Raw genomic sequence first — 27234 nt, forward strand, 5'->3', positions numbered from 1 at the left:
TCTTTCCTTCTTAACTGCTACTAAATGTGAAAATTTTCAAAGGCTTCCTCGACACTACCTTATTTTTCCTGTGCCAGCTGCTCCTCACAGTGTCCCTTTCCTTGTTTTTTCCCTCACGCTAGTGGGAAGCCAGCTTCAGTAATGACCCCTTGGAAAGGTGTGATGTCATGTTGCCTTGCAAATACTTTGATTTATCAAGTATTATGTTGGATGCTTTGTCTGTGGCATATGCTGCCCCAATTTGAATGTAGATAACCTTCACTGCTGCTTCTGCAGAGCCTGTGGTAGGTGGTAATGCGATGAATAAAACAGTATCTTGACATTTATGTGGTGGGTTTGATAACCTTTATGTGCTCAGAAGGAACATTATGGGCTGTGCAGTGTACCAACTGGTGATGGGGACGTGGGCTTCTGCTGGGGGACCCCGCAGAAGCAAAGGGATCTGGTTCCTGGATGGCAGCTGCTGTGGAGAGGTCTGATGGGAACATCGCTTGCCACCCACTCCAACACCTCTGCCCACTCGGACATCTGGATTGTCTAGATTTGCTGGTGCTTGGAGCTGGTGCTGTGATCCTTGGCCCTCTGCTCTGCCACGATGTAGGTTTTTTGCTCCTACTCTTAGCTCCCAAAGAGCTCAGGACTGTCTCTGAAACCACTTTTCTTCCATATGGCTCTTGCTTAGGCCAAACTAAGGCCTTTTAAAGGAAATGGCATTACAAGTCTGATAGATTACTACAGATTTTTAGCCCTTTATTGTTTCCCTACCCTAATCTGATGAAAAGTCATTGACAAATGCACATGTTGCTTGATCCTCAGGATTTTCAAACTTTTGCTTGGATGTAATTGTAGATCAGCTCTGCTTTCGTCACCCATCCAGAGCCACTTGTTGCATACTGTGGGCTGTGATATTTGAAGTAAAAGGTGCTCCTTCTCTGAAATACATCACTTCTCTCCTTACCTCTCGGTTGGCTTGAACAAACATCTTGGAGGTAAAGCAAACTTGCACTTTGCTAGCATTGCAGCTGGCAGCATATAAATCTGGGTAATTCATACTTTGTAGTGTTAGTAAAAAAAGACACATTTAAAATAATCCTAAATGCCAATAGGCTTAGTGACATTTAAGCATGAGTGATGCTGTCAGTCCATCCACAAACAAAAGCGGTACATCTTAATTTGTCTAATTACACTCTAACATGCAGGCCAGCTGCTGCTGTGAACAAAAGCAGTTGATCGCACCATTTTATTAATTGCATATTAATTGTCACATTCATGTTAACCATATGGGAGACAGTGGAGTGGAGTGAAGGCTACTTAGTGGTGGAAAAGAGAAAATGAACTGGCAGAGTGGTGTCTTCAGAGAACAAATCTCAGAATGATAGGGTGCCTGGAGCTTGTCGATGCGATTCAGTTTTTAGAACTAATCTGTACTTTTTTTTCCTCATCTAAATTACTGTATTTAAAAGTGCAAGGGATTTGAGTAGAAACCATTGTGCTTTGCATGGTGACTGCATATTTGTGAAAGTGCTGCTGTGCAAGTTGGTACTGAATTTGTTTAGTAATTTGCACAAGGCAGCCCTGCTGGCACGTGGCATCTGCCTTTGTCTGCCTGCTGTGCCGATGGGCGCACCAGTGCTGGCTGGAATCACTTCTCACAGGAGCAAGGCTAAAAGAGCCAAAAGGCATACAAAACTTGCTGATTTTTATATTTTATGCATTTTTGCTCCAAGTATGTAGTCTTTTTAGATAATGGTGGTAAGTCTTGAACAGAACTGGATTTCTTAGAGTGAAAAATAAAAACCTTGACACAGGGGGGCTAACTGGTGTAAAATACCTACAGCAAAAAACAAACAGTGCTGGTCTGGCTGCTGCATTTATCTGGCATCAGATTATCTAGTAGGATTTTTAATTATGCTCTTCCTGAAGGTGAGACTTTAGGAATATGCTCTTAACCTCTTTTTTTCTTTTATTTTTGTGCTGTGTGGATGCAGCAGCCACTCTCAGCAGATGCACAGCAGTTCTGTCGGGCAGCAGGTGTAGGCTGAAGTAGACAAGGAATGCCTTCTGTCCAGTCACCCCCAGACTGACATTATCACGGTCTGTGGAGCATCTCCATCAGTGAGGCTGTGGGGTGACCATCTCCTGCCTCTCAGCAGCCACTGTCCCACAGGCAGGTACCCACAGTAGGGACAAATTATATGATACGTGCAAAGGAAGCTTACTGGAACAAGACCTAAAAAAAGCTCCCCAGCATCTGCCTTGAGTTTATTCACTTTCCCCTTCAGTTCTCTTTAGGAAGAAAGATCAAAGACCTCTGTTGAGATTTTTAAGCCAAAGGGGAAACAGGTTCAGTAAGAGGAAGACCCAAGGGCAGCTCTTTGCTTTCTTAGAAAGGAAGCAGTGAGTTAATAGCAGATCAAATAGAAATATGCCTAGTTATGAGAAAAGAAGGGCAGGAGTGGACCTGGAATCTGCAATGTTTTAGAGAACTTGGTCTTGTCGGCTGATTAAATCTTCCTACTTGACTTTTCTAAAATGAGCATTTCAATGCTAAAGGCTTAGTCCCATCTCGTTGCCAACAGGTGGCATTTTGCTTGCATTTCCTACATATCTCGGAAGAGCTGGGATTGAGAGAGGTTAGCTAGTTAAAAAAAATAAATAGTGAGAGTCAGAGCCTTTGTTTTAATGAACATATTGTTTCAAAAAACATCCCTAAAAAGCATTTTTCAAACTGTATTGGAAAGCACAGAAGGAGACACGAGGATTGCATAGTTAAGAAATTGCTAATAAGCAGCTGACAGATAGATTGGATCTGATCTATTCTAAGCATACACAGTGCAAAACAGTCAATAATGGTGACATTCTTATGCCTAAGCAGAAATTGGGGCAGAGGGGGTTTTTTCTTGTGGTTTTTTTTTTTTAATCAGAAAAATGCTTTAAGTGGCTCATCGCAATTACGTCTCAATTGGTGCTGTAATACACTGCAGCGTGGGATGTGGATTACGGGGATGATGCATGATTGGAAAGGCACAGCTTGAATTTTGGATTGCAAGCAGTGCCTGCCACTACAGCAGTTACGGAAACAGCGCCTGACTTGTAAGCTGACCAGTTTTGACTTGGAGTCATTGAAAGAGAATAAATGCGAACCCCCAGGACACCACCTCTCCAGTCACAGCAGAAGGGTACTTAATCAGCCTCCCCGTGTCTTCTGTGCTCAGGCAGGCAGTCTGTGGCCTGACTAGTACTAATTTGAAGGCTGAATTCCCCAAAGCACTGCTTGTGGCTGTTAGGCTGCAGGTCCTGGCTTTTGTTTGGAAATTGTATCTCAATGTACTGACAACCAACTAGGTTACTGGTGAGGGCTGATTCCCACCAGCTGAGCATGAACTGGTGTTGGTGAAGACTAGGCTTCTGGAGAAGAGATAAAACTTGTACATGCTGTGGTTGAAAGGCAAAATATCTGACTGTGATGCCTTTTCTGTGGGAATGCTCAGCTAGCTGCCCTGTGAGGTGTCAGTGGCGATGTGCTGCTCATCCCAAAGGTCTCATCCCGTCTGTCTGATTTCTGATTTGAGCTATGATGACTTTTCCTCCTCTGGTTCAGTGCTGTCCTTTGTTTGTCCGTTGTCCTTTAGGTGTTTTGACAAGGAGTTTAAGAACAGTGAAGTTTTAAACACAAGGGCTGCAGAGCACATTTGTCTTTGCTTAAGACATCGATAGAAGTTTATAAAACCATTTCTATGCAGTTTCGTTATGTGTTCCAGGGAGGGCTAATTAAACTTGTAACTGGGTAGCATTGCCAAAGCAGGTTTGGCACCTCTCCTAACTGAATGATCCCTCGTGGTTGTTCTCAGCCTCAGTTTTTAACTGACCTGGCCATCTTTTTTTGTCAGATACTTGCCACAAACATGATGCTATGACTAGGCCAGGAGCAGTGGGCTGCTCTTTGGTGGGTGTGAGCAGGTCCCTAAGCAGATGCTGGTAGCAGTGTTAGGGTAAATAATTTATACCATCAGAGAAAAAGACACTTTTATGTCCAGTAGCTGAAGGTGAGCACAATTTTTTCCCCTGAGTGTGACTCTAGCCTTTTCCTGATAGGTTTATAATTAATTTAAAGAGGAGCAGGATGCTAATTGCCCTGACATAAAAAGAAGTATTTTTGAAGCCTTATATGAATACAGTGTTTTAATTTATTAATTCCTGGAGCAGGGTGTGTGCTCTGTACAGAATAGCAGATATTGTGGGATGTGTCAGATACTTTACAGCCTACTTAATGGCTGTAGTTTCAACTCTGTTCTTCAAACTAGCCATGGTTGAAAAACAAGGATGTGAATTGAGTTTTGGCATGCATCAGCTTAGACAATTCCTTGCATGATGGCAAAGCAGGAATCCTGTTAGGCAGTGCTTGTGTCTAATTTAAGTGAACTGGGATTGAAGTTAACTACTGTCATCTTAACAGCTACTGGAAAGTTTCAGGAATGAAATTTATTCAGCCTATTGTCTGGGCTGGAAAACCCATGTTATTTCTGCATAGAAATTTATTTTTAGGGTCCTCTTGGTTGTCTCTGTATTTATTTGTGTGGTGTCTCCAGTCTCCCAATCAAGTGTTGGAAATCTCTCAAGTTGCAGTGTATCTCCCGTTAGTGGGATGATACATTCAGAAGCTCTTCCAAAAATAAATTGGTAGTTTTAGTGTAAGCGGTGCTGATCTGAATTGTGGATGTGTGCTTGCATTTCAGTTGTCTTCAAGTGAGAGTTCACCACTGGAAGCAAGTTAGTTGGAAGACATGATGCCAAGTTACACAGCCTGTGATCCGTTCAGAGCTGAAGTGGAGGTGATGGTGCCATAGCTGCACACTTTCAAAGGTTTTCAGATACAAATAGTGAAAGTACTCTAAGAAACAAGTTTAAGACTAGCATCAGCTGTCTCAAGTTTTATATTTACACTTATTCACCTTTTCCAAGTTCAACTCTTCCAAAAAAATGCAAACTTTTCTGACGTTTATATTTTATGCTTAGTGGGGAAACCAAGGATAGCAAAAGAGACGTTTTTGTAACTGAAAATGGTATCTTTCATTTTAAACAGTGTATGTCAAACCCCTTGTTGCATTGCAACTTTCCTGTTTGGTTGGTTTTCTGAAAGTCTCCAGACACAGAAGAGAATAACTAGTTTTTTTAAATAGGAAAACGTGTAGGTGTCTGCAGTGCAGATCCTGTACAAAAAGATAGGGATCTACTCCTTCCCTGTCTGGCAAGAAATGGAGGCAGAAATGGCAGACTGAAAGCGGGAGGGGAGAGAATCTCCATTTTTTTAGTCTTTTGTGGGTTAGATTTTGATGAAGAAGATGGTGATGCCTGTTGTTTGCTTAATGCCGCCACATACTTCTTTATTGAAACTGTTGCCACAATACACAATAGATGGTGTGCTCACTAGTGCTTTCTGAAGATATTTGGTGTCAAGGCACATTTTTCATGGTAACATCATTTAAACTGTTAGATGCATTTCACCCAAAACCCCACAACTATTCAGTTGTTGATGTTGACTGACTATGGCATATTGTGAGGTTTGGGCTGCTAGATCCTGTATGATTAGTAACAAGGATATTTGCATCTCTGAAACTTTTAATCAAACCAATGGTAATAAAATTTTAGGTTGGTATTCACATTATGAATTTTGAAAGTTCAACCAATTAGCTGTGTGAAGGCTGTCCTTTCATCTGGCTTTATTGAGGACTTCTAATAAGATGCTGAACACACAAATATAATCTTAAAAACTGTTTTCCCAATCTGTTGGTATTTGATCATGTCTGAGATCCACACACCCATGGCCAGCCAAAGACATTCTTTGGAGATACTGTGGTACAGACTTTGGTGCAGTTGTTTCCCTATGGGTTGTTGAGTCCTGCAGCAACATAATTATTAGATGACTGTTATGTGAACTTGATACTTTCTTTATTTTGGAGACTATTGTATTTCAGGGCAGATTGTGTCATTCGTGATTGGAGCACATCCACATTTTCAGATTTTGTCAAAAATCTAGGGCTTTAGGGGCAATACCAAATGTCACTACTGTCCCTTTATTATTTGTTAACCTTCACTTTTACTTATTTTCTTAGCATCGTGTCATGCAGATAACATTTTTCAGGTAAAGTTTTTGAAAGTTTCTAGCTAAGGAATAAAACTTTTTTTTCGAGTTGCTGTGGGAGACAGTGAGTGGGTACATGGTGCTTGATTTTGGCATGAGCAGTTGCGTAATTGTATGCAAGTTGGTATTTTCCAAGGTGTGCGGATTTAAAAGTAAATCAGTGGGAGAAATGAACCCAACTCAAGGGAGATTATAAGTCAGAGTTACAGTTTACTAAAAAGATTACAATAAATACAGTGAAACAGAGAAAACTGGTTTTAACCCCCAAAGACAGATGTATAACCCAGCACCCTGGGACATGAACAGAATGGGGTTTGTCAGCCTCTGTGCTGAGCACCACGTGGCCCCACTGGGTGCAGAGTAAAAGGAAAGGAAACCTGTTGGTCCAGATGATGGTCACAGTCCTGTTGAAGTAATGATCGCAGTCTTGTCGAGAGTGGCAGTTGCAGTCCTGTTGAACTTCTGATCCTCCTCTGGATCTGACAAGTGGTACCCAAAGTCCCCAAACCCGAAGTTTATATATACTCATGTTCAGGTGGGAATGCCCAGTACCTCCCCCAGGGCAGGGAGTTTCACAACGGGTGATTTAACTCTGTGAGTCATGGGATATTTTTGGAATCTTTGATGGTCTGGGTGTTGCAACTGCCTATTATACCCGTCCATTGTGACCCATTAGCAGAGATGACCCTTCAGGCTGGGTGTGAAGGTGGAATGCCTCCCCAGAGGGGAGTTATCACAGTTGCGTCATTGGTGTGAAGACAAAGAAACACTCCTCTGCCTCGCAGGGTTTCTTTAACACCCAGCTTGTAGCCTGAGGTGTCAGGTGTGCCCTGGGCACCTGCTGCAAACAATCCATTTATTAACAGTCCATCAGAAATGACATAGAGGGTGTAGAATACACAGCTTTGGTTATACCCATATAGTGATAAACTGGTCCCAGACCCTGTAAGTAGGACACAAGGAGCTTAACTTTTCTTCGTTTATAGGTTGTAAAAGTTCTTAGGAAAGTATACGATGTACTGGTCTAATTTTAACACAGTATGTTTCCAAGCTCAAATGAGACTCACCGAGAGTTTATTGAGAGTCAGCAGAAAGAAGGGAAAAAAAAGATATGCCAGTCACTGTTATCAGGATAATCTGTATATAAATAAAAGTATGCCAAAGAGTAATGTTGGGCGGGGAGGCTGAGATAGGCTACAAAAATTCTTTCTGTGACCTTTAAATAAATGAAACGAGCAGGCAGCATGTCCCCTTCAGACGCCTGTAAGGAGAATGCAGACTGAGATTAGTTGAAAATGTCTCTTGGATATTAGTGTGGATGCACAAGTGCACAGCTGGCAAAGATGGAATTACAGGGAGACGATCTGGGACAGAAGTTCAGAAATGGAATTTTTGTAGTCTGATTTTTGTTAGTTTTGTTCCTAATCCTACAGGTTGATTCTAATAAGAAGACTTGCAAACTTGTCTGCCTAGTATTCTTTCCATCACTAATTCAGAAGAGAAGGATTTTATGCTGGACTTCCAGAGGGCAGATTTTGGCCTATTCAGAAGACTAGTTCAGAGTGTGAAAACAAAGGGGTCCAGGAGGGATGGACATACTTTAAGAAGGAAGTCTTGAAAGCACAGGAGCAGGCTGTCCCAGTGTGCCGAAAGGAAGATGACCAGTCTGGCTGAACAGGGAGATTTTGAAGGAAATTAGGGTAAAGAAGACAGCCTACCGATTATGGAAAAAAGGGCTGGCTACTCAGGCAGAGAGGGACCTGGGAGTGTGGATTGACAGGAAGCTGAACATGAGCCAGCAGTGTGCCAAGAAGGCCAAGGGCATCCTGGTCTGCATCAGGAACAGTGTGGCCAGAAGGACCAGGGAAGTGATTCTTCCCCTGTACTCAGCACTGGTGAGGCCACACCTGGAGTACTGTGTCCAGTTCTGGGCCCCTCAGTTCAGGAAGGACATTGAGGTGCTGGAGCAGGTCCAGAGAAGAGCAACAAGGCTGGTGAAGGGACTGGAACACTCAAGTCCTGTGAGGAGAGGCTGAGGGAGCTGGGGTTGTTTAGCCTGGAGAAGAGGAGGCTCAGGGGAGACCTCATCACTCTCTACAACTACCTGAAAGGAGGTTGTAGCCAGGTGGGCATCTGTCTCTTCTCCCAGGCAACTATCAGTAAGACAAGAGGGCATGGTCTTAAGGTGTGCCAGGAGAGGTTTGGGTTAGATATTAGGAAGTTCTTTACAGAGAGGGTAATCAGGCATTAGAATGGGCTGCCCAGGGAGGTGGTGGATTCTCCATCCCTGGAGGTTTTTAAGATGAGACTGGATGTGGCACTTAGTGCCATGGTCTAGTAACCACGGCGGTAGTGGATCAAGGGTTGGACTTGATGATCTCTGAGGTCCCTTTCAACCCAGCTGATTCTATGATTCTCTATGGTGCATTATTAGGGCAAATAAAAGTCAAGATTTTGTAGACTAATTTACTTACCCCAGCCATTTTTTATCAGCTCTTCAGGACAAGCCATAGCATGGGAGCATTCAGGTGGATTCTGAATTTAAATTGAGAATATTTCCTAGTAACATTTTAAGAAGGTACTCCTAGTGAGAGAGAACAGTACTCTTCTGAGAACTGAAGTTGCCTTAGCTGGGGTTCAGGAATGGCCAAAGGAAAGAGGATTGTGCACTGCAATTTAAAACAAAATTGCACATTCATTAAATGTTTTCTGTTCTCTTGCCTGCCATTACAGTGTGTGAGGAGATGCTCTAACCAAAAGAAACAGCTGCTTTGTCTGCTGGCAGCCCTGCCCAAATGCTGCCTTTTCTCTCTGCTGATGTGTTTGCATGATAGAGGATCCCGTGGAAAGATGTTTTCACTTGTCAAAGGAATGAATTAGCTTTATTGTGCTGTGACCTAAATAGGATCATCAGATCAATCAGTCTGCTGCTTTTCTGTCCTCTCTGGCTTAGGTCGTGTTGCTTCTCCTTCTCATCTTGCTCCCTCTTCCCCCTGCCCGCGCCAGGCAGCCCCTTTCCCAGAGCCTGCAGCCATAATCCTTTATGAGCTTGGATAAAGGAGGGCACAGCCGGGTACCCTCTTTTCAAGCAATACCTGCCCCCACAGGGACAGGCTCAGTTCTGGGTCCCCTGCCCCTTTACTGGGGATTGGGTCCTTCTTGGTGTTTTGTTCTGGTGGCTTTAGGATAAAATACTTTTTTTTCCTTTGTTCCCTCTCCCCTGTGCATTCTCCTCCTCTTCCTCCTGATCCCAGGTTTAATGAATTGTAATATCTCAATAGCTGGGGAAGTATCGTGCTTCACCAAGGCTGAGGTTGCCTTGAAAGAGGCCATTGTGAGCGAGCGGAGCTGGAGACGGGAGGGCAGCTGAATGCAGTGCTGCCTGGAATGGCCTTTGTGGAGGAAGCACTTTTGTTCTCCTGAAAGATGCCGGGAGAGGACCAGCTGGCACGAGGTCTAAGGGAGGGAGAAACCCATTCTGACCATAAATTATTGACTCCTGTGCTGTGCGAGGGTGTCTTGGATTCCATTTAGGCATCAGCAAGTGGTTGGCAGCATGGGTGAACGTGGCCAGAACAGGCACAAAGCTTGGGCACTAATTTTGAAAACACTTGAGGCATTTTGGCCTTCTTGATGTTTCGTCATGGAAGTCTCACCTGGAAGTAAAAGTGCAGCTTTCAAAGCTGGGTGGTATTGGTCTGAGCCAAGAAGGAGCCTTGTGACCTGCAGGGAAGGGTTTATTACCCTCCTCAGGTTCAGGCTTACCCTGCAGATGCCTGGGTGCCTCTATGCAGCCTGGGGAGGGGGTGCGTGGGAGTCACTTCCATAGCCTCACCCCTCCAGACACCACAGCTGCTCAGAGTGGGCGGTTGGGGATGGCAGGGGAGCAATCCTGAGCATGTCCTACACAGACCCATCCCTGCAGACATGCTGGAAACAACTGCCCTCTAACAGCTTCTTCCCCACTCATCCCCAGCAAGCTGCTGTAGTGCGGTACAATGGAAACTCATTTCGAGCAACTAAATGATGTGTTTGTAAAAAGCAAAGGCATTGATTTAATTGTTTTTGAGTACCTCTGCTTGCCAGCATTTCCACCTTCCCTTTTGAGCATTGAATAGAGTCTGACTGGAAGAGCTCTCGCGATGCAGTTCCCAGCTCAGTTGAATGGTTCTACTTTGTCTTTCCTCTTAAAATGTCATGAATGCTACACAGTTGTTTAATGTGAATATTTCAGTTGTCCAAATAAAGTTGCTAAGACCTGCAACTTGACGTTTAGGTTTTGAGGTGAAAGTATATTTTAGTAGTTTGATGCATCATTCCTTTAATGAACTTGATACATGTGTATCCTCTCCTTCATGAAAATAAAGTGGTAAAATTTGTCTTCGTTTGTGGGATGGAACAGGGATGGGTTGCTTTAACTATTCTAAAATACTTTAACTTTTTTTAACTTAAATACTTCCTAAATGCTGTATTGCATATATGTATGGGCTGGTGATTAGGAAGAGAACATTAGCTGATTGTCACTGATTCCATAGTGTCCCTGTGGACAGCTGACACTGGGGCTGCTGCTTGGCAGCTGCTCTGGCTGTAGTTATGAACAACTCAAGTACTTCACTTTTCAACATTTACTTTTTTATAAAGCCTCAGCTTCTTCAGTGGGTCTTGTGCACTGGTGCAAGGTTCAGGGCACTGATTTATGAATGGGGGCTACACAGTAGAGTCCCCTCTTCCCCCTCCCACCTGCCAGGGGCTAGCTGGAAATATTTCTGTGGAAGGCAAATATTTCCAGATTGTTTCACAGGTGCTGATTTTTTATGTTACTGTGAGTGGGGAGTGGTTGCTGTCCCAGATGGCTGGCTGGGAGCAGGTCAGCTGGAAAGCCCCTCTAAAGAGGGGATAGAGCAGGAAGAGGAGTGAAGGAATGGCTACAGCTGCATGCCATGTGCAAGCAGCCACTCTTGTTCACTTCTCTCTAGATCTATGTGGCCTCTACTAGAAAATTAGAATCAATTTAACCACTCAAGGATTTAAAAAGTATTTTAATATGAACTAAAAAAAAGGGGTTTGCTAATGAATTCATTGCACAGTCATGATTTTGAGGATGCCGTTTGGCACTGCATCTTGTGCCTCTCATTTTCTTTGTTTCAGTCCCTGACTTGTTAGAAAGGAGTTTCTTCTGAGCCAGACTTTGTGACCAATCCCATCCGGTATGAAGTGAAAATCAGCATTTGCTGAACATGACCATATTTTCTGTATTCCTTGTGATATTCCTGATTCCTTTGTATTTCTGTGATCCTTGTGTGGTGGCAAGTGAGTGTGATCCCTGCTTGTAAGGATGTGGTAACCGAGGTGGTAGTTTAATATTAACTTGTCCAAGGTGGAGTAGCAAGTGTGTCACAGAGCAAGGTCTCCCCAGTCTGCTACTTGTCTCTGAGTCATTTGCTTTTAAAGAAGGATATCAGTGTGTACACACCTACTGTTGATGTTGGGTTTATGCAGCTTTAACAAACTTCTAAATTTTTCCTATCAAGTTAATTGTAGGTGGGTTAGTTGTTGTTGTTTGGTGAAGATTTTTCTGGGTTTGTCTGCTGGATTGGCAACCTTGGAGGCTAAAGTCCTTTATCTGTGTAGTGACTGCAGTATAAATTTTCTCAAAGTGCCCCATCTTTTCCTTCTCTCAACGTAGAGAGGCAAAAGTGCAGAGGAGCACAGTCATTTCATGTTTACAGTTCTCAGAGAACTACCATTAGATGCCAATTGCAGCGACAGTTGCCTGTTACCGGAAAAACATTTTTAAAAAGCAGGATTTAGACAACTTGATGAATTTCATGGAAGTCAGTGGGTTTGTCTCAAGCGGGGAAGATGTTTTGGTTGTTGTTGGACTAGTGCAGATTCTCAGAGATGCAGATACAAGTAGCCAGATGGGGTTTTTTTGGGGGGTAGCCCCTCATGATAGCCATTTTTGATGTTTGACCTCTTTAACAGCATGACCTGAGGGAAGGTGGAAGCAAAGTCGAGGGCGGGGGATGGGACGGCGAGGGGGGTGGGTAGTGAAAGGCAGACATCAACTTAGGTATTGTTTGTTACTGGGTTTGAATGTCTGCCTCCATACTGGAGATCAGGGCTAGAGGTCAGTGATCAAGTGCTTGTTCTTTGGAGGGAGAAATGCTCCAGGATAGGTTGAGGATGCGATAACAAAACCACTGCACTTGGCACACATTGTAGCCCGAGGTGAAATGGGTAAGGGTTCCCTGAGCCGTCCAAAGTACCCAGGATGGTGTTGATTCACAGGGGCTCGACCATGGAAAGGGAACAAATCTTGCTTCCCAGGGCTTGCAAGACTCTTTGAGATTCCATAAAGACCTTGTGAAGAGTCTTATCTTGCTTTTAGTAGCCCAGTCTCCCTCATTTTCTATCTTGAAACTGTCTCCTTCCCCCGTGCAAGTGCTCCACCTCTTACGTGCTAAGGAAGAGGCACGTGTAGGAAAAGGCACTTCCTGCATCCTAAAACACATTGACACCACCCTAGAAAAGGAGTTACCACCTTCTTGGTTTCCTCTTGGATGGCAGTGTTGCTGGCGTTAGAAATGGAGTCACTCTGCACTCACTTTCAGAGTGTGTCCAGCAAGCATGCATTTAAAGCTGGTTTAATGATGTTTGGGTAATGGCAAATTTATAACAGGAGCATTATTGTGTATTTGATTCAAAACAAACACTAAATAGTTATCTTGATATCCGAGTTTGATGCCAGAGTAATTTTTTTATGTAAGGTGCTTGATGGAAATCAATGCAAAAAAGCAGAGGTGCTTTCCCTACCATTGCTTCCATGGCACTGTGGTCTCCTGTCCCTTTGGCAGAGGTGAGCCACTCAAAATGTGTCTTGGATGAGCAGCTGCTGGAGAGACCTGGTGCTAATGGCAGTTTTGATGTCAAACCCATGTTGTAATTGTAAAATCTCTGGATTTGGAAAATACTGATAAAATGTTGATAATAGTGTGTTCAGACAATGATGAACAGACTTCATTTGCAGTCTGTTCTGCACACTGCTGAGTCTCAACTGTTTGGTGAAATTTAGAAGTTCCTGTGGAGCATCTGCTTTTCACATGCTGTGCTCCAGAGGCCAGATCCTGCTGCAGCTTTGGGGTCAGCCTGAGCCCCCCACTGCTGGCATTTTTCTTTTCCTGAGGAAAAAATCCTTCTCATTGTTAACCCGAGGGGGTTTCCTAAGCTTGCTTTGTGAGGGAAGGCTTGCTTCTTGAGCCTGAACATTGTTTGAAGGGCATGCCCTGCTGAGCACATTCATTTGGTGCTTAGAATTTTCCCTTTAACTTCTGCAAAATTGCAGTTCATCCCTAGGAAGCATGGCTGTAGGCCTCTGTACAGATACATTTTTTAAGACATGAGGATATAATGTGCATCTCAAAAAGCTGGGCTATTTCATCTCCCTGCACAAATTTCGTTTGATGAATAACAGATCCTCTATTAGCCAGAAATAACTCGATTTTGTTTTCCACGTATTTGGTCTGAGATGACGCTAATAGGAATGAATTAGGAGGTAACTGAATGAAATTCAATATGTAAAATTAGCGGGCTGATGTCCCAGGCAATGACAGTGACTGTGAGGGGAGCAGTGGGCTGGAAAGGGAGGCAATGCAGAACCGACACTCTGTGTTGCAGCCAGCTAAGGCACGCTCTTGATCCTTAATAAAGTGGGAGGGAGGGGGTGAAAATAAAAAAGGGGGAGGGGGGAGGGGAGGGAGAAAGAGTTAGATTGGGAGCGGTGGGAAAGCAGGGCGTCCTGATTTGCACGAAAATGCAACACTCATTTGCAACTGGAAGGAGGCCGGGGTTGCCCGGCCCCCCCGCCGCCGGCGGGCACCGGGGAGGTGCGGCGGGAGGAGGGCGGTGGCTGGGAAGGTACCGGCGTCTCCTGCTGCTCCGGCTGCAGAGCCCGCTGGAGCGATGGGAAGGAGTTGCAAGCACCTGCCAGTTCGGGACTTTCTGTAGTAGCCGAACTTGGAGAGCGGAGGGAAGAAGAAGAACGAGAGCAGAGTAACTGCGTGCACGGCAAGAAAGCCCGATATTTGGCCCTGCGCAAACGTGAATAACAACTGGAGTTTTTTTCTTTCTCCTGTTTTGCTTGTTAAAACTGGCTGTTTTCAGCACGCAAGGTTACATGTGAGGACAAGAATTCAGGTTAAAGAATTGTAAATTATTTCGTCCATCAGAAAGGTCTAGACAGATTTAAAGTGATTTCAGGAAAGAAAGGCGGAGGGGAGAAGCCTGGAGAAGAGAAATTTGGTGTGTGGAGTTTGAACAGGATCAATCTGGGAGTCACCTTTCTGCAGCTCCTTTCTACGGGACTTCAAGTCCAGGATCGCAATTCCACACCTTGAAAATGGTGGTTTTCATCAACACAAAGCTTAAATCTCTCATGAAACTTTTCAAGAGAAAGAGTAAGTAGCTGCATGTGCTCCCTATCTCTTCGGGAGGCAACCCAGTTCTGCAGGAAAGTGTGGTTCCCTTCGGCTTCGCTCCTGCTTCCTGCAGCCTCTTTTAAGTTTCTCTCTTCTTCTTTGATGATTGTGGAGGCAGCCTTGTGAGGGGCTTTAGGACCTCTGCGTTAGGACACTGTTGCTTTGGAAATGCTTTGTCACGGTGATATTGAAGGAGCCAAAGTTCTCAGAGTGAAATGAGGAAATCGGTGACAAGACAGGGTGTGCCGGTGTCGCGTCAGTCGTCAGTCGTGCCCAGGTGTTGGGCTTTGTGTCCTCATGGTTTGTCAGACATCTGTCTCTGCTTGTGCAGATGCCCATGAGGTATCTACATAAAGCTTGTTCTGAGAAGAAGTTTGTTTTTTAAAGATGTTCTAGTTTCAGAGTGGCTTTCAAAGTCACGATTCTTTATTTAAGTCATGAAGGACGGACAAATCACGCTAGAGAGATTAGTTGGCAAATGTGCACAGCACTTCCGTTGAGTAGTTTTGATGACCGATGTTGCTTTCATGAGCAGTAAACCCTAACTTTGGTGTGGCGGGACTGCAGCCAGACGGTGGGCTTGGCGGCTGATGTTTCCCTCCTCTTCCTCCTCCAGCCTTACTCTCCTCCCCATCCACCTGCTCAGTCAGGGCATGGTGAGGGTGCCTTTCAGTGACCTGTCACTTTTTCTGTTAGGTCGGGGTGATTGATGCTGTAACCAGGTAGGTGGTGACTTGTCCGGTTGTCGTGATTTAGGTTTGACCTCTGGTTAGCAAGAACAGGAAAAACGGGCACAGACTGAATGAGCATCTGCCTTGTTGCAGCCAGTATGTCTATGAGAGGGGATGGGATACAGCACCAAGACTCAGAGATGAGGACGTTGAAGTCTTTAAAAACCTTTTTTGAGGTCTGAAACTAATCTAAAAAATGTGAGGAGAGGTAGATAAGGACCTTCCCACTCTCCCAAGTCCTTTTAGGAAAAAGCAGGCGTTGAGCATTAGGCTGTAGATAGGTTTTGAAGTGAGACGCATAGCTTATTTTCTTCAAAAAATACCAGTTATTTCCATCTGAAATGATCCCAGCAGATGCAGAGTGATGTTAAGAGTAATTTTTCATATGTCAGGAGGCTGTTGCCTCTGTTTTGCTTCCCAGTTTTACATACGTCTTCTGCTACCACAGGGGCATCAGACAAACTTCACAAAGTGATGCTACAGGCAGCGCAGCAGCGAAGAAAGTGAAGGGAAGATGCAGAGCTGACAGAGAGGCCCAGGATAGCAGGGCTGCGGCAGCAGGGCAGGTGCTTGGGAGGTAGCACAGCTGTAGCAGCTTTTTCTGCTTTGGAGAGCTAAAAAGCAAGGATGTATGCAGCATACTGGCTGAAGGCCAGAGGATGCCTGGGGGATCATAAAATATGACCCCCAACTGCCCTTTTTCTGTTTACAGCAGGGTGGAGGGATAAGGCTATTCAACTGTAGAAGTTTTTATTGATGATAAACTTGAAACAAAAGGCAGTGGCAGTCTCTCAGGAAGCATAAATGATAAACAAATCTCTGCAATATGTGCTTTGGCTGATTCATTGCTAGACTGTCTGTAGGGAACTTTGAACTTGAACAAGGTCTGTATTTTATTTTCGCGCGTGTATTGGCTGCGAAGAGGTGGCCAGGGACATCCCTCTTCAGTGCTGTTGTGCTCTGAGCAGTATTTGTCCACGGAGTTGCTTTCGTTCAAATCTGCTTTCCACTCATGACAAAGGAAGGTAGCTAATCTATTTGCTTCACTGGAATCTTCTTGCCTGGTTTGAGCAAGCATGAGGTCAGACAAGGTTGTTTCCCAATACAAATGAACCCGTTGTAATCTCTCATGACGACTGTCACATTCCCAGGGTCACCTTTGAACAAGAGGAAGCTATTTTGCACTTCACAGAGCAAGCCACGATCAGGGGATGGGAAAACCGATGTCCTTGGTGAAGACTGAGAGCTAGAGGAGGGAAAACAGAGTTGCAAGTTCAGAGTATATAAAATAGCAAGTGTACACATGGGAAGAGGGAAAGGTGTTTCCTGCAGAACATAATTTTAGAGTAGAAATTAGAGGAAGTTTGTTTTATAACTGTTAGGGAAGTGAGGTTCTAGAGAGCGTTTTGGTGGGTCTGCAGTGGCAAACATCATTTTTAGATGATGTGCGGCGAACATACATGTGGGATTTCATAATAGAGCTATCTGCAGTAACATTTAATTTTCTTATTATTGTGTCTCTCTGCAGCTGTTTCCAACCTAGATGAAGAGAGTAGATGGTCTGTGCACTATACTGCTCCGTGGCACCAGCAGGAAAATGTCTTCCTACCCTCCTCAAGACCACCTTGTGTGGAGGACCTGCACAGACAAGCCAAGCTGAACCTCAAGTCAGTACTGAGAGGTAAGATGCTGCTACTTACACAGACATGTCCTAAGAGGACAATAGTTTTTGCTACAGTCTTTGCAAACATATCCAAACTGCAGGCTTTGGAAGAAGTTTATTTGTTTTTCTGCCTGCAGCATATCTGGAACATTAGCAGGATTTACCAACTCAAATGTAGGGAATAGGGTAAAAATGCTTTCGCTATGAAGGGGCAAGTAAATGTATTACCTGGAAGAGCATCTAGAATGGAAAAGGGGAAAAGCTTGCTTCTTTTGGCCATCTCCATGTTTCCAAAGTGGTACCTTCCATTTCACTAAGTCCTGAATTAGTCCATTTATGAAGAATCATATCTGGGGTGTTTCATTTGTAGATTTCTTCTGTTGTTCTAAAGTGTCATTCCCAGGGCTGTGGCTACTTGTGAGAAGTTGGAAAAGGCACAGAGGGCAGAAAAGGGAAATGGGAAACAAGGCACTTGCAAGGACTCCTCCAGTGGTAAAAGTGGTTTCTTGCAGAAGGGTGCAGCATATTTTTAAAGACCAGTTTTTACCCTTAGTACCTTCATTGGGGATGCACCTATACAGTCTGTTATAGGAGCCATTGTGTTGTGTTAGCGCAGCCATGAGGACGGAGGCAGGCAGCCAGCAGGGAGGCCTGTAGATCGACTGTCCCTCGGGCAGCAATAAGTTTAAAATAACAGCAGAATGTCTGTGTTCTGGGAAAGGTTAACCTAGATGTTTCTTTACAGATTGCAGAGTTAACCTGATTTTTAAAGGAATATTGTATTTTTTATTTGTTTATCCTGACATTTCTGCTTTTTAGACATGAAGAAAGCTTCATTTTGTATGTCTGAATAGAGAAATGTTCAACCGCCATATTTTATTTCTCTTGCCATTTTCCCAGTTAATTGATTTTCACTGTCTCTTACTGGGTGCTTTTCATTATCATTTAATAGGGGAGTCTTGACAGCCAGTGTTATTGGCTCATGCATGGCTCAGCAGATAGCCTGTGTGCCCTCTATACTTATTATTGGATTAATACATTTGTGCAGCTCCTTAGCCTTGGAACATATACTGTTCACTTGCAGGCACACTTACCAGTTCCTTACAAAATCAAAATATTTGCCTGCTTGAGACTAAAAGAATACTGGTTGTGGTTAGCATTTTGTGAACTTTAATCACTCATACTAATATTTTTTCCACTCTCTGTTTTGTACTGTTAAAAAAAACCCCAACCCTGCGCAGGCTAAAATTATGCACGACTTTCTTGAGTTTTATCAGAAATGTATCTACTGCAGTTTCATATTCTATTTAAATACATTTATGTCTGATATATTTGTGTGAAAGCAAGTAATATATGCTGCTTCCCCCAGCTTACACAGCTGAAGTTACTTCACTCTGCTGAGATTTTCTCTAGAGCTGCTGCTCATTATAAAAAAGAAGCTATTCAGTATTACTACAACTTACTAGTTAGCCATTTGTGTTAAATAAACTGGCTTGTGTACATGATGTAGGATTCCTTGATCGTGAAGTGAATTTCAGCTTTGCACTTTCAGGGTAGTAACTGAGAGAGAAGCGACTGTGATGATGTCTTTATCAGACCTCATACTGCTGACTTAGTGAATGCAACTGATTTATTTATTTGTTTAACCTCAAGCTCTTTCCTTGAGCCACATTTTTTTCATAAGTGCAGTTTTAAAACAACAACTTTCTGTGGCCTGTAACTGTCCTAAAAAGCTACAGCATGAATTCAACACTGCAGTAATTTCATTCTTGCCTATAGGCTCTCTGAGTAGGAAGAGAGGCACTGACTAAAGTTTTATCAGTTTTACCCTGCTGCTGCTTCAGCCAGCACTGTGAAATCAGGAAGGTACTGGTGCTTCTGATGGTATTTGGAGAATTGAGTTAAAAGTTCTGTATCCAGAATAGAGTTTCATTCAATGTAAAAGTACTGTTGAAATTGTGACAACTGCTGAACTGCTACCTGTTGCTTTAGAAAAGACAGAGTTTTCCAAAGCCTTTTGATGGGTAGGACATAAATTCAATGTTATGTGTTTAAAGCGTAGAAGAGCTTGAAGTAAACTAGTGTCATGAGAAGCACCATTGGGCTAGCATAGAAACTTTAGTTCTGCATTTCTTGGCCTCATGATGAAGCTTGCATTTTGGCATCTCCTCGGTGTTTCATATTCTTCAGTTGAGGTGAACCATAGGGCAGTAGGTGGTGGGGGGGAGTGAATAACATTGGATTAAAGATGCACTGTACTCTGTACAGAAAGAGTGGGATGAATCCCCTTTGTCTCTGGAAAGCGTTTGCACAAACTGGAAGGGAGTAGAACTAAAGGAAAATTAATCTTTTCTTTATAGTAAGTAGGAGATGGAGTAGTGGACATGCACAGCAGTGAAGAAATACTTGGTTTAAGAATAAAAGGTTAGGGTTAGAAATATTGAAATGTATGGTATCCAGCCTGTCTTGAGAGAAATAAGTACACTGCATGCTTTTTCAGGAAGTAATGTTTTGTTTGGAGGAGGAAAAGATTATTTCATTAATTTTTGTGCAGTTTATTATTTTACTTTGTATATTACATATTGAGGATAAGCATATTCTCTGCTTATCACAGTGTGCAAGTGGATGCAGCATATGACAGTAGATGTTGTAGGAGGAGATATTTTAGCTTTTTGTAACTATGAACTAGCCTTTTACCCTTTGAAATCAAAGGGAAATACTGTGCTTTTCCTTTATAAAGCTACTTTCAAGTAGAGGTGGTGAGATCTTGCACTCATATGTGTTCATAACTGAGGTAAAGCTGTCTATCCTTCTTTAGGCATGCACATGCTCAGATGCCCTCTGAAGTTTTAAAAAGCAGTATTGTCCAGTAACTGAATTAAAAAATGAAGCACCTGGAAGATGAAAAGTTTGTGATGCACAGTATATCTGTTCTTGAGAACTGAAGTTGCTTTATGTAACCTGTATTAAAATTTAAAGTTGTCATTGACTGAAATCAGTGCCTTGATATATTTAACCCAGGCTGTGTTACTTTGTTTGAAATTAAAGGTCTCAGTGGCTTAATCTGATGGTTAGGGAAGAAGAACATTTTCAGCTGCACTTCATACTCATGGTACCATTGCAATATGATTTAAACGTTTATAAAATTATGCAGTTCTTGGGTTGCAGTGATAGATACAGTATTTTTCCTTACTGTTTTGTTTGCATTGGATAAAGCAGACTCTCCCTTCCTTTGGGGAAGGAGCCAGGCCCTTGGGGTGCCTGATGAAGCAGATGGGGTGACACGTGCCATCCAAGGTGCATGTTTTCTTACCCTCAGGGCCAAGCTGCTCAAACTGACCTTTCCTGAAAGCCTGTCTTATGTGGCCTCTTCCTAATATTTTCATGTTCATCTTATTGAAGGTGTTTCTCCACTTACAGATGTTCAAATAGAAACAGAATTATACTGACCATTGAGGAGTCTTGTGTGACTTTGCTTCATGCCACTGTTTCCTCCTAGGAAGTCATGAAAACAGGAGGTGAAGACAACAGATGGAAAGGAAGAGCTGAGGCTCTGCATGAGGCCAGGATCGTCAAATCAGTGCTCTTCCCTTGTACTGTATGCTCTGTTCCAAGGCTGAAGGACTGCCTGACTTGTTTAGTCTCATGTTGTTCACATCTACAGAGTGGCTGGACCAGCTCTGAGAGTCTGGTCTGGACAATAGCAGAGCTGTGAGTTTAATGTTGTTCAGGGTGGCATTGTTTCTTGAGGCAGGCCGTTACCTGTGCTGAAGAAACAAGTGCCACATACTGCAGTGTTTCCTGTGGTGTTCTTGGTCCATGAGGCCAAGAGGTTTAGTGAGTGTTCAACCAGGGTCAAGAGGGTAGCACTATAAAACAGCTCCCATCCCTGACACAGTGCATTGACAGATCTGGCCGGTTGCATGGTTGTATTTGAAGAACCACTGTCTGAGGAAGTCCCTGAAGTACAGTGATCTTCAGGTGGGAGTGCAGATACAACATCTGTAGACTACAGCAGCAACACAAATATTTGGTAATAAAAGTAAATTGAGACTAATCCTCATTTTCTGAACTGTATTATATTCTTAAATTGACGGTCAATAAGGCATGAAGCATGAACATTGGGAGGAGAGACAGCAGTGTGGTAGCGTTGCTTTGCTTTACTGCTTGGAGTGTATCGTAAGTGTGCCTGTTTACCTCCTGGGCAGGTTTGCAACGTTAGCAGTTAATTACAGGTGTAGGTCCAATATCCTAAGAGGAAAGCCTAAAGTAATCTGGAATGCATTAGCCTCAGATAATCTTGAAAACTATGATGAAGTGAAGGAACAGCAAAAAAATTCTTACTATGTACCTGAACTCTCTTTGTTTCTACATTTTTTGAACTATTCTATATTCTCCCTCAGATGTGGATATAAGTCAGTTGCAGTGATGGGAACCAGAGGAGGACATATAGACTTGAATTTCCAAGGGGCAGTTGTCTTCCAGTTCCTGCAATTAGCAGTGTAGAGCAGTTTTGCTTTAAAAAAAGAAAAAGCTGTGGAGGGAGTACAGGCTTCGCTGTTGTGTATTGTCGCTTGTTCATGAGCTGGGAGGCAGCATAAAGGGCAGGAATGAAATAGCTGTATTAAAGGGCAAACACAGTGAGACTGAAATGATACCAGGCTGTTAGGAGATAGCCAACTCCTGCAGGGTGTTGTGGACATACTCTCTGCACTGTTCAAGTTGCAGATGAGGGGAGATGTCTTGGCACACACTGCTGGTCACTGCCCAGGCTTTCTGTCCTTTCCAGCAGATAGATAAGAAGGTGTCAGATACGTACGCAGGAAGGTGTAGCTGTAAATGGTAGGAACACTCTATATGTTGACTTTCATACCCCTTTTCAGACTATAACTGCTGAAACTTCCTGCACAACTGCCTGTACTTTTTCCTTCCCCCCACCCCCCAGGGTAATTGTGTTGATTCAAGCTACATACGTAATATAGGGCTCATTGTTCCACTGTCTGTGATGATTCATTTATTATCTCATCTTCAGAAGAGCTGGATTTGGCTGACTCTAGCTTCTGTTTAGCTTTGTTGGCCAAATTCAAGGAATGTATTTAAGCAGCAGTGATTGAAACACTTGATTTGTTTTCCAGAAGACATCTGGTTAGCATTGTCAAATAAAACCGGATTTAAGTAGTTAGTCATAAAGCCTCTATTATGTCTTGCTGCAAGACCCTCCAGACAGGTATGTGTCTAGCCTTTGTTTTCTTGGTGCATCTGCCAGATCACTGTTCAGATGAGCAATATTAGGGTCAGCCCTACTAGTCAGTAATCCTGCTGAGAAGATTATGGACTTAAAATAATCTTATGTTTCATTAAAGAGCTGCAAAATAGGGGAAACCACTTCATATTAACAGTAGATCTGGTTCAGGTTCAGAGAGATGTCAAGATGTGAAATCCCTACCAACTGGAAACCTTAATGAAGTAAAAGGCCGTTAAAGTCTAGGAGTAAACCATATGTTCCTGAAAGAACTTGGAACTGTAAAATCAAAAAATAGAAATTAACTTATTTCCCATTATTTTAATTTCAGTTGTCAAGTTACTACCAGAGCTTCTGCCCATGTATCCTGCGTTTTTTTACTGTTGCTGAATTAATTCACGGTACATCTGTTTATAGTTTTGGCCAAGTTCCATATTCCAGCTGTCCTTTCTAATAAGGAATTCCAAAAAGCAAGTATTCAAATGAAATGAAACAAAATTTGACCAGGAGTCTACACTGCACATGTTTGAAAGCTGGTCTTGTGCTGCAAAACTGAGCTACTTGTAAGCATTTAGGCTCCCTATTTTTAGGTTTAGTTTATATAGTGCAGCACTAAGTGCTAAAAATATAAAGGGTAGTTATATGTAGGTTAATTGCATGGTACACATAAGTGAAAGCAATTCCAGTGAAAGGGTTTAAAGAAGATAAAAATTTGTTTCAATATGATAACAGTGATACTGTTGGTTTTTTTTAAACTAGATGAATGTGTGTTCTTAGGAAGATATACCTGAAAGATTATTGAAGCTCTCCCCATGTCAGATCCACGCCTTTAGTAGAGAGAAAAAATTGGAACTCTTACTATCTGCACTGTTGTTTCAGTGCTAGGTAAAGCAACTTCCATCATAAGGAATATCAGACTTTCATTTGATTTCCTTTTTACTTTTCTTCCTCCTTGCTCTGTTAGATTAGGATGATGTATGTGCTTAGTTGCAGCATTTTAGGTAGCTTTACACTTAACATAAAGTGTCCTAGGAGAAAAAAACAATGAAAAATCCTGTCATATTTTTGTATTAGGTGTGTTCAGTTGTCTTAAGAAACAACTATTTTAATGCAAGCATCAAACATGCAAAAGGAAGCAAATGCACTGTTAAACTTAAGACATCTTGTCACCACTAAATGCAGTCATATAACACACTTACAGAAATTCAAATTGAGACAAACGGTGATAATTATTTTGAACACTCCCTAGTGACAGCTTGTTAACAAATACAATTTGTCATGGCTGTGGCATTTTAGTGCCATTAGAAAGGTTTTCTGTATCACTAAATCATGCAGATTACCTGGAGACTTAAAGGTTGAGATTAAATGTATTTGTTTTTTAAAAGCTCCAAGAAGAGTGTCTGCATTTACTTAACCCCATTAAAGGTATTTTCACGTGGCAGAGTTCCTTTTAGTTTGAATTCTTCTTAAACACTTGCATCTGATTTAGACATTGAAAATAAATCTAACTGTACTTGCTTCCCCCTAGCAAGTAGGGGGGAAGCACTTTCATGCCCTATCCTTGTGCTGCTACAAGGGTTGGACTTGATCTCGGAGGTCCCTTCCAACCCAGCTGATTCTATGATTCTATAATTCTGTGATCTATACAGCTGAACCCTGAAGCAGCTTGGAGAATTAGTCTGAAAGAGTGGGCTTCCCAGCCTGACTGAGCCTCCAGTTACCACATCAGGACATGCTTCCCAATGAGAGGGTCAACATCTGTGTGTTGGAGGGGATAGACTTAACATAAATACATTTGTTCACTTTCAGTAGTAAGATTTCTTAGAAGTACCCATTCAACATACTTCTCCATCAGTGTCCAGCAGCCCTCTGTTAGGGTTACCTTCATCCCTGTTGGAGCCCAAGACATCTTTTTTTCTAGGAAACTGTGAACAGTATCTGTCATTAAAGCTACCTGTGTGGCTGGACTTGGCTACTTATTCAAGAGAGGGAACATACATAGCAGTCTTTTAAAAAGTCTGATAGACCTTTCTTGTTACTCATCAAATAAGAAGACCTTGAAGTAAACAATGAAGTTTTCCTGGTGAGTTGAAAACTTGCCGCCTTATATGGCACTTGTTTGTGGGAGAATGCATTGGGTACCAGTGTTTGCTGTCTCTTGGCTTGTCTTAGGCTTTTCTGTATGTACTGATAAAAGATCTAGAAATACCAATGTAAAAGTGCATTCTGGGCTAAGAGAAGGGAATAATAAGGAAGGTAGCTGGATTGGCAGAGGCTGGTACCAACCAAAGCACCTAGATAAAGCTGTTGAGCAGAAGTTTTTCCAGCTGGGCAGCAACAGTACTACATCTCTTGAAAACCCTGACCTGTTTAACTAGGAGTCTGAACAAAATGGTGCACTGGATATATCACAACTGAAGTTCATGAACTTGCTTTGCAGTCAGCATTGGTTACAGTTGAGATGTTACACAGGGGCATCATTGCTGTGGCATTACAACATATTTCAAAGCTTCGATATAGAAAAACTCTCTGTGATAGTCAAGTTCTGCAGATGATACGGGGATTTGTACATTTAAAGGAAATGGAATTTGATCCAAGCTGAGTGAATTTTTGGGAGGAATGTAAAGTGGCAGAGGCAAGCTGTCTGCTGCATATTTAGGTCCAGGGACAAAAATAGTTGCTGCATTGGAATTAAACTGAGTTGCTTTTTTTCCGAGTCATATTTAGCATGAGATAGTTGGGAGAAACAAGTTTGCCTTTGTACAGCTGTGCTTTTATATAGTCTGTTTCATCCACACACAGAGAGCTGTGCTTTCTTAACCCCAGTTTACAAATGAGGGACCCATAAAGAGGCACAGAGTGAAAGGTAGTAATTATAGTTAGATTTACTAACCAAAGAGGCCTTTGAGCTAGGGTGTCTGTTTTAATTATGGTCCCAGGTATAATGATTCTTGACAAGCTCTTTATCTTGAAAAGTTCCCTCCCTGAAATTTCCCAGTTAACGGCGTAGTCCAGAGTTACCCTGATTTTATCCACATCTTACTACAGTGCTGTGAGCAGGCTAAGAGACAACTCTGCTCTTCGAAGAGGTCCCAGTTTGGTGCTCAGAGTGTCTTAGTACACACCATCAGACCATATGAATGATCCCCAGAAAAGCATAACTCTTTCTGTTACATTTCAGGTGACAACCTTTTTACGTAATGCTTGGAGCACACCCATTAGGAAGCTGGAGATTTAACCTGTGCTCACCTCATCTATAAAGAATTTAAATTTGTATCTAAATGAAAAATATGTTAACTTGCAAAACATTAAGCCACTGGATGAAGATCACCTTAGAAGTAAAGATGTTGACATCCCTGTGACGTTCCCCTGCCCCTCATGAGAAAGATCTATGGCATTGGACCCAGTGCTGGTCATTACTGGTGTGGCGAGGATGAGAGTTAAGGCATCTCAAGTTCTTCTTTAGTTGGCTTTTTTCTGAGATGCCTCTCTATATAGTCATATGCTGCAGGCAGAGTGTACATGCCTGCTTGGACTCTGAAAATAGGAGGCGCATACATGAAATTTAGATCGTGTCATGTCTGTCTGTAAGATGTGAGTTCTTAACTGGATCTAACTCAAAGTGATTTGCTTGGAGGAAGTAATGCCGAGTCAGAAATCCAGGTCTTCTGACACCCACGCCTGTCTGTCACAAGCCCATGAGGTCTTAATTGTCTCAACTCAACTGGAAAAACAAATTCAAAATATGTATCAAGTAAGTTAAAATGATATGCGGTTATTTACTGGTGGTGAAAACAATTTCTTTTAAAACCAAAAGCAGTGATATGGTACATACTTTGATTATTAAAGTGCAGTGTAACCTATGAAGTAAGAGGTCATTTTAAAAAGTTTACTTTTGTAAGACAGATGTATATTATATTACAATCTGTCTGGTTTTAGGTGAAATTTTGAAAAACTACTTGTAAGATGGTGTTTGCAGTTGTGACTTAGGGGGGAACATGTTGGTGGGTATTTATAGAAGAAGGAGCTGGCTACATGTTTGAAAACCGAAAAAGATTTCTGACCTCGGGGATTAGAGCAGTTTTCCAGTGATATGTGCAATGAATGGATAAATGTGTTTTAATATACTAATCAGCAGATTTATTTCTGTAGTTGACAGTTTAGTTGACTTCTGCAGTTAGTAGCCTCTCTCTAGTACAAAAAAAAAAAGGGGGGGGGGGAAGAAAAAATAAAAAAGAGAAAGAAATATACAAGTAACAACATGGTAGGCTCTGCCAAGAAGTCACCCTGACTTCAGCTGACATAATTTTTCAAGCATGCAGATGCAGCTGTCAGCTCATCGCTTATCCCTTCTTGCTGACAAGGAGACAGCAAGAGGTGGTGTAAAACTAAGTGAAGTGTGTACTGGTCTTTCCCCTATCTACATCTGTACCCAGGAGTTTCTCTTCTAGCAGACTTGGGCAGCTCTGCCAGGCAGGCAGCATATCTGCTCTGCTGGAAAGCAGCTCCTGGTTTGATTTGCATCTTCTCTTTGGGTTTTAGCAATTAGTCTTGAGTTCTAGGTACTGGTTTTGGATACAGGGAAAATTCAGATGTTTCCAGGACATTGTTTTCTTAGCTTTCGTTGATTGACCCATCCAATGGGATGGGTAGTTACGCCAAGCAAGTTCAAGCTATTTAGATGCCTGAATAACTTTGATGCCAAGTTTCTAAGTTTATACCAGTGAATATCATGGTAGTTTAATTCTTTAACCAGTGCCTTTGCTGGTTACTAATAAATACTTAGAAATGTGGGTTTAGTTTTTTGTATTGAACTCGTTAAACGTGCTTGCGAGAGCTTAAGGCCTCATCCTGAACAGTCATGTGAGCAGTGTTTGCTTGCACGAGTAATCTCATTAGGGCTAATTTAGTGAGTGATGGCTGCACTTTCAGGCCTGAAGTGTGGAGGACTGGTCTGGGGTGGTTGGAGAAGGCTGTGA

General features: G+C 42.6%; 1 protein-coding gene across 9 annotated transcripts in view; it reads left to right on the plus strand.

Annotated features, from left to right (window-relative positions):
• Positions 1-27234, plus strand: part of NHSL1 (NHS like 1) — a 182424-nt gene that overhangs the window by 110677 nt on the left and 44513 nt on the right. For 8 of the 9 annotated variants that reach the window (XM_027721046.2, XM_027721055.2, XM_027721061.2 and 5 more), the window contains exon 2: positions 16879-17031. In XM_027721046.2, the coding sequence (XP_027576847.1) occupies positions 16879-17031 (153 nt within the window). Of the gene's footprint in view, positions 1-14237; positions 14599-16878; positions 17032-27234 lie in introns of those variants that run through there. The other variant, XM_027721093.2, reaches the window with a different exon arrangement.

The sequence above is a fragment of the Pipra filicauda genome, unplaced genomic scaffold (assembly GCF_003945595.2).
Source record: "Pipra filicauda isolate LSUMZ 115617 unplaced genomic scaffold, ASM394559v2 scaffold376_size704792_pilon, whole genome shotgun sequence".
Taxonomy (NCBI): Eukaryota; Metazoa; Chordata; class Aves; order Passeriformes; family Pipridae; genus Pipra; species Pipra filicauda.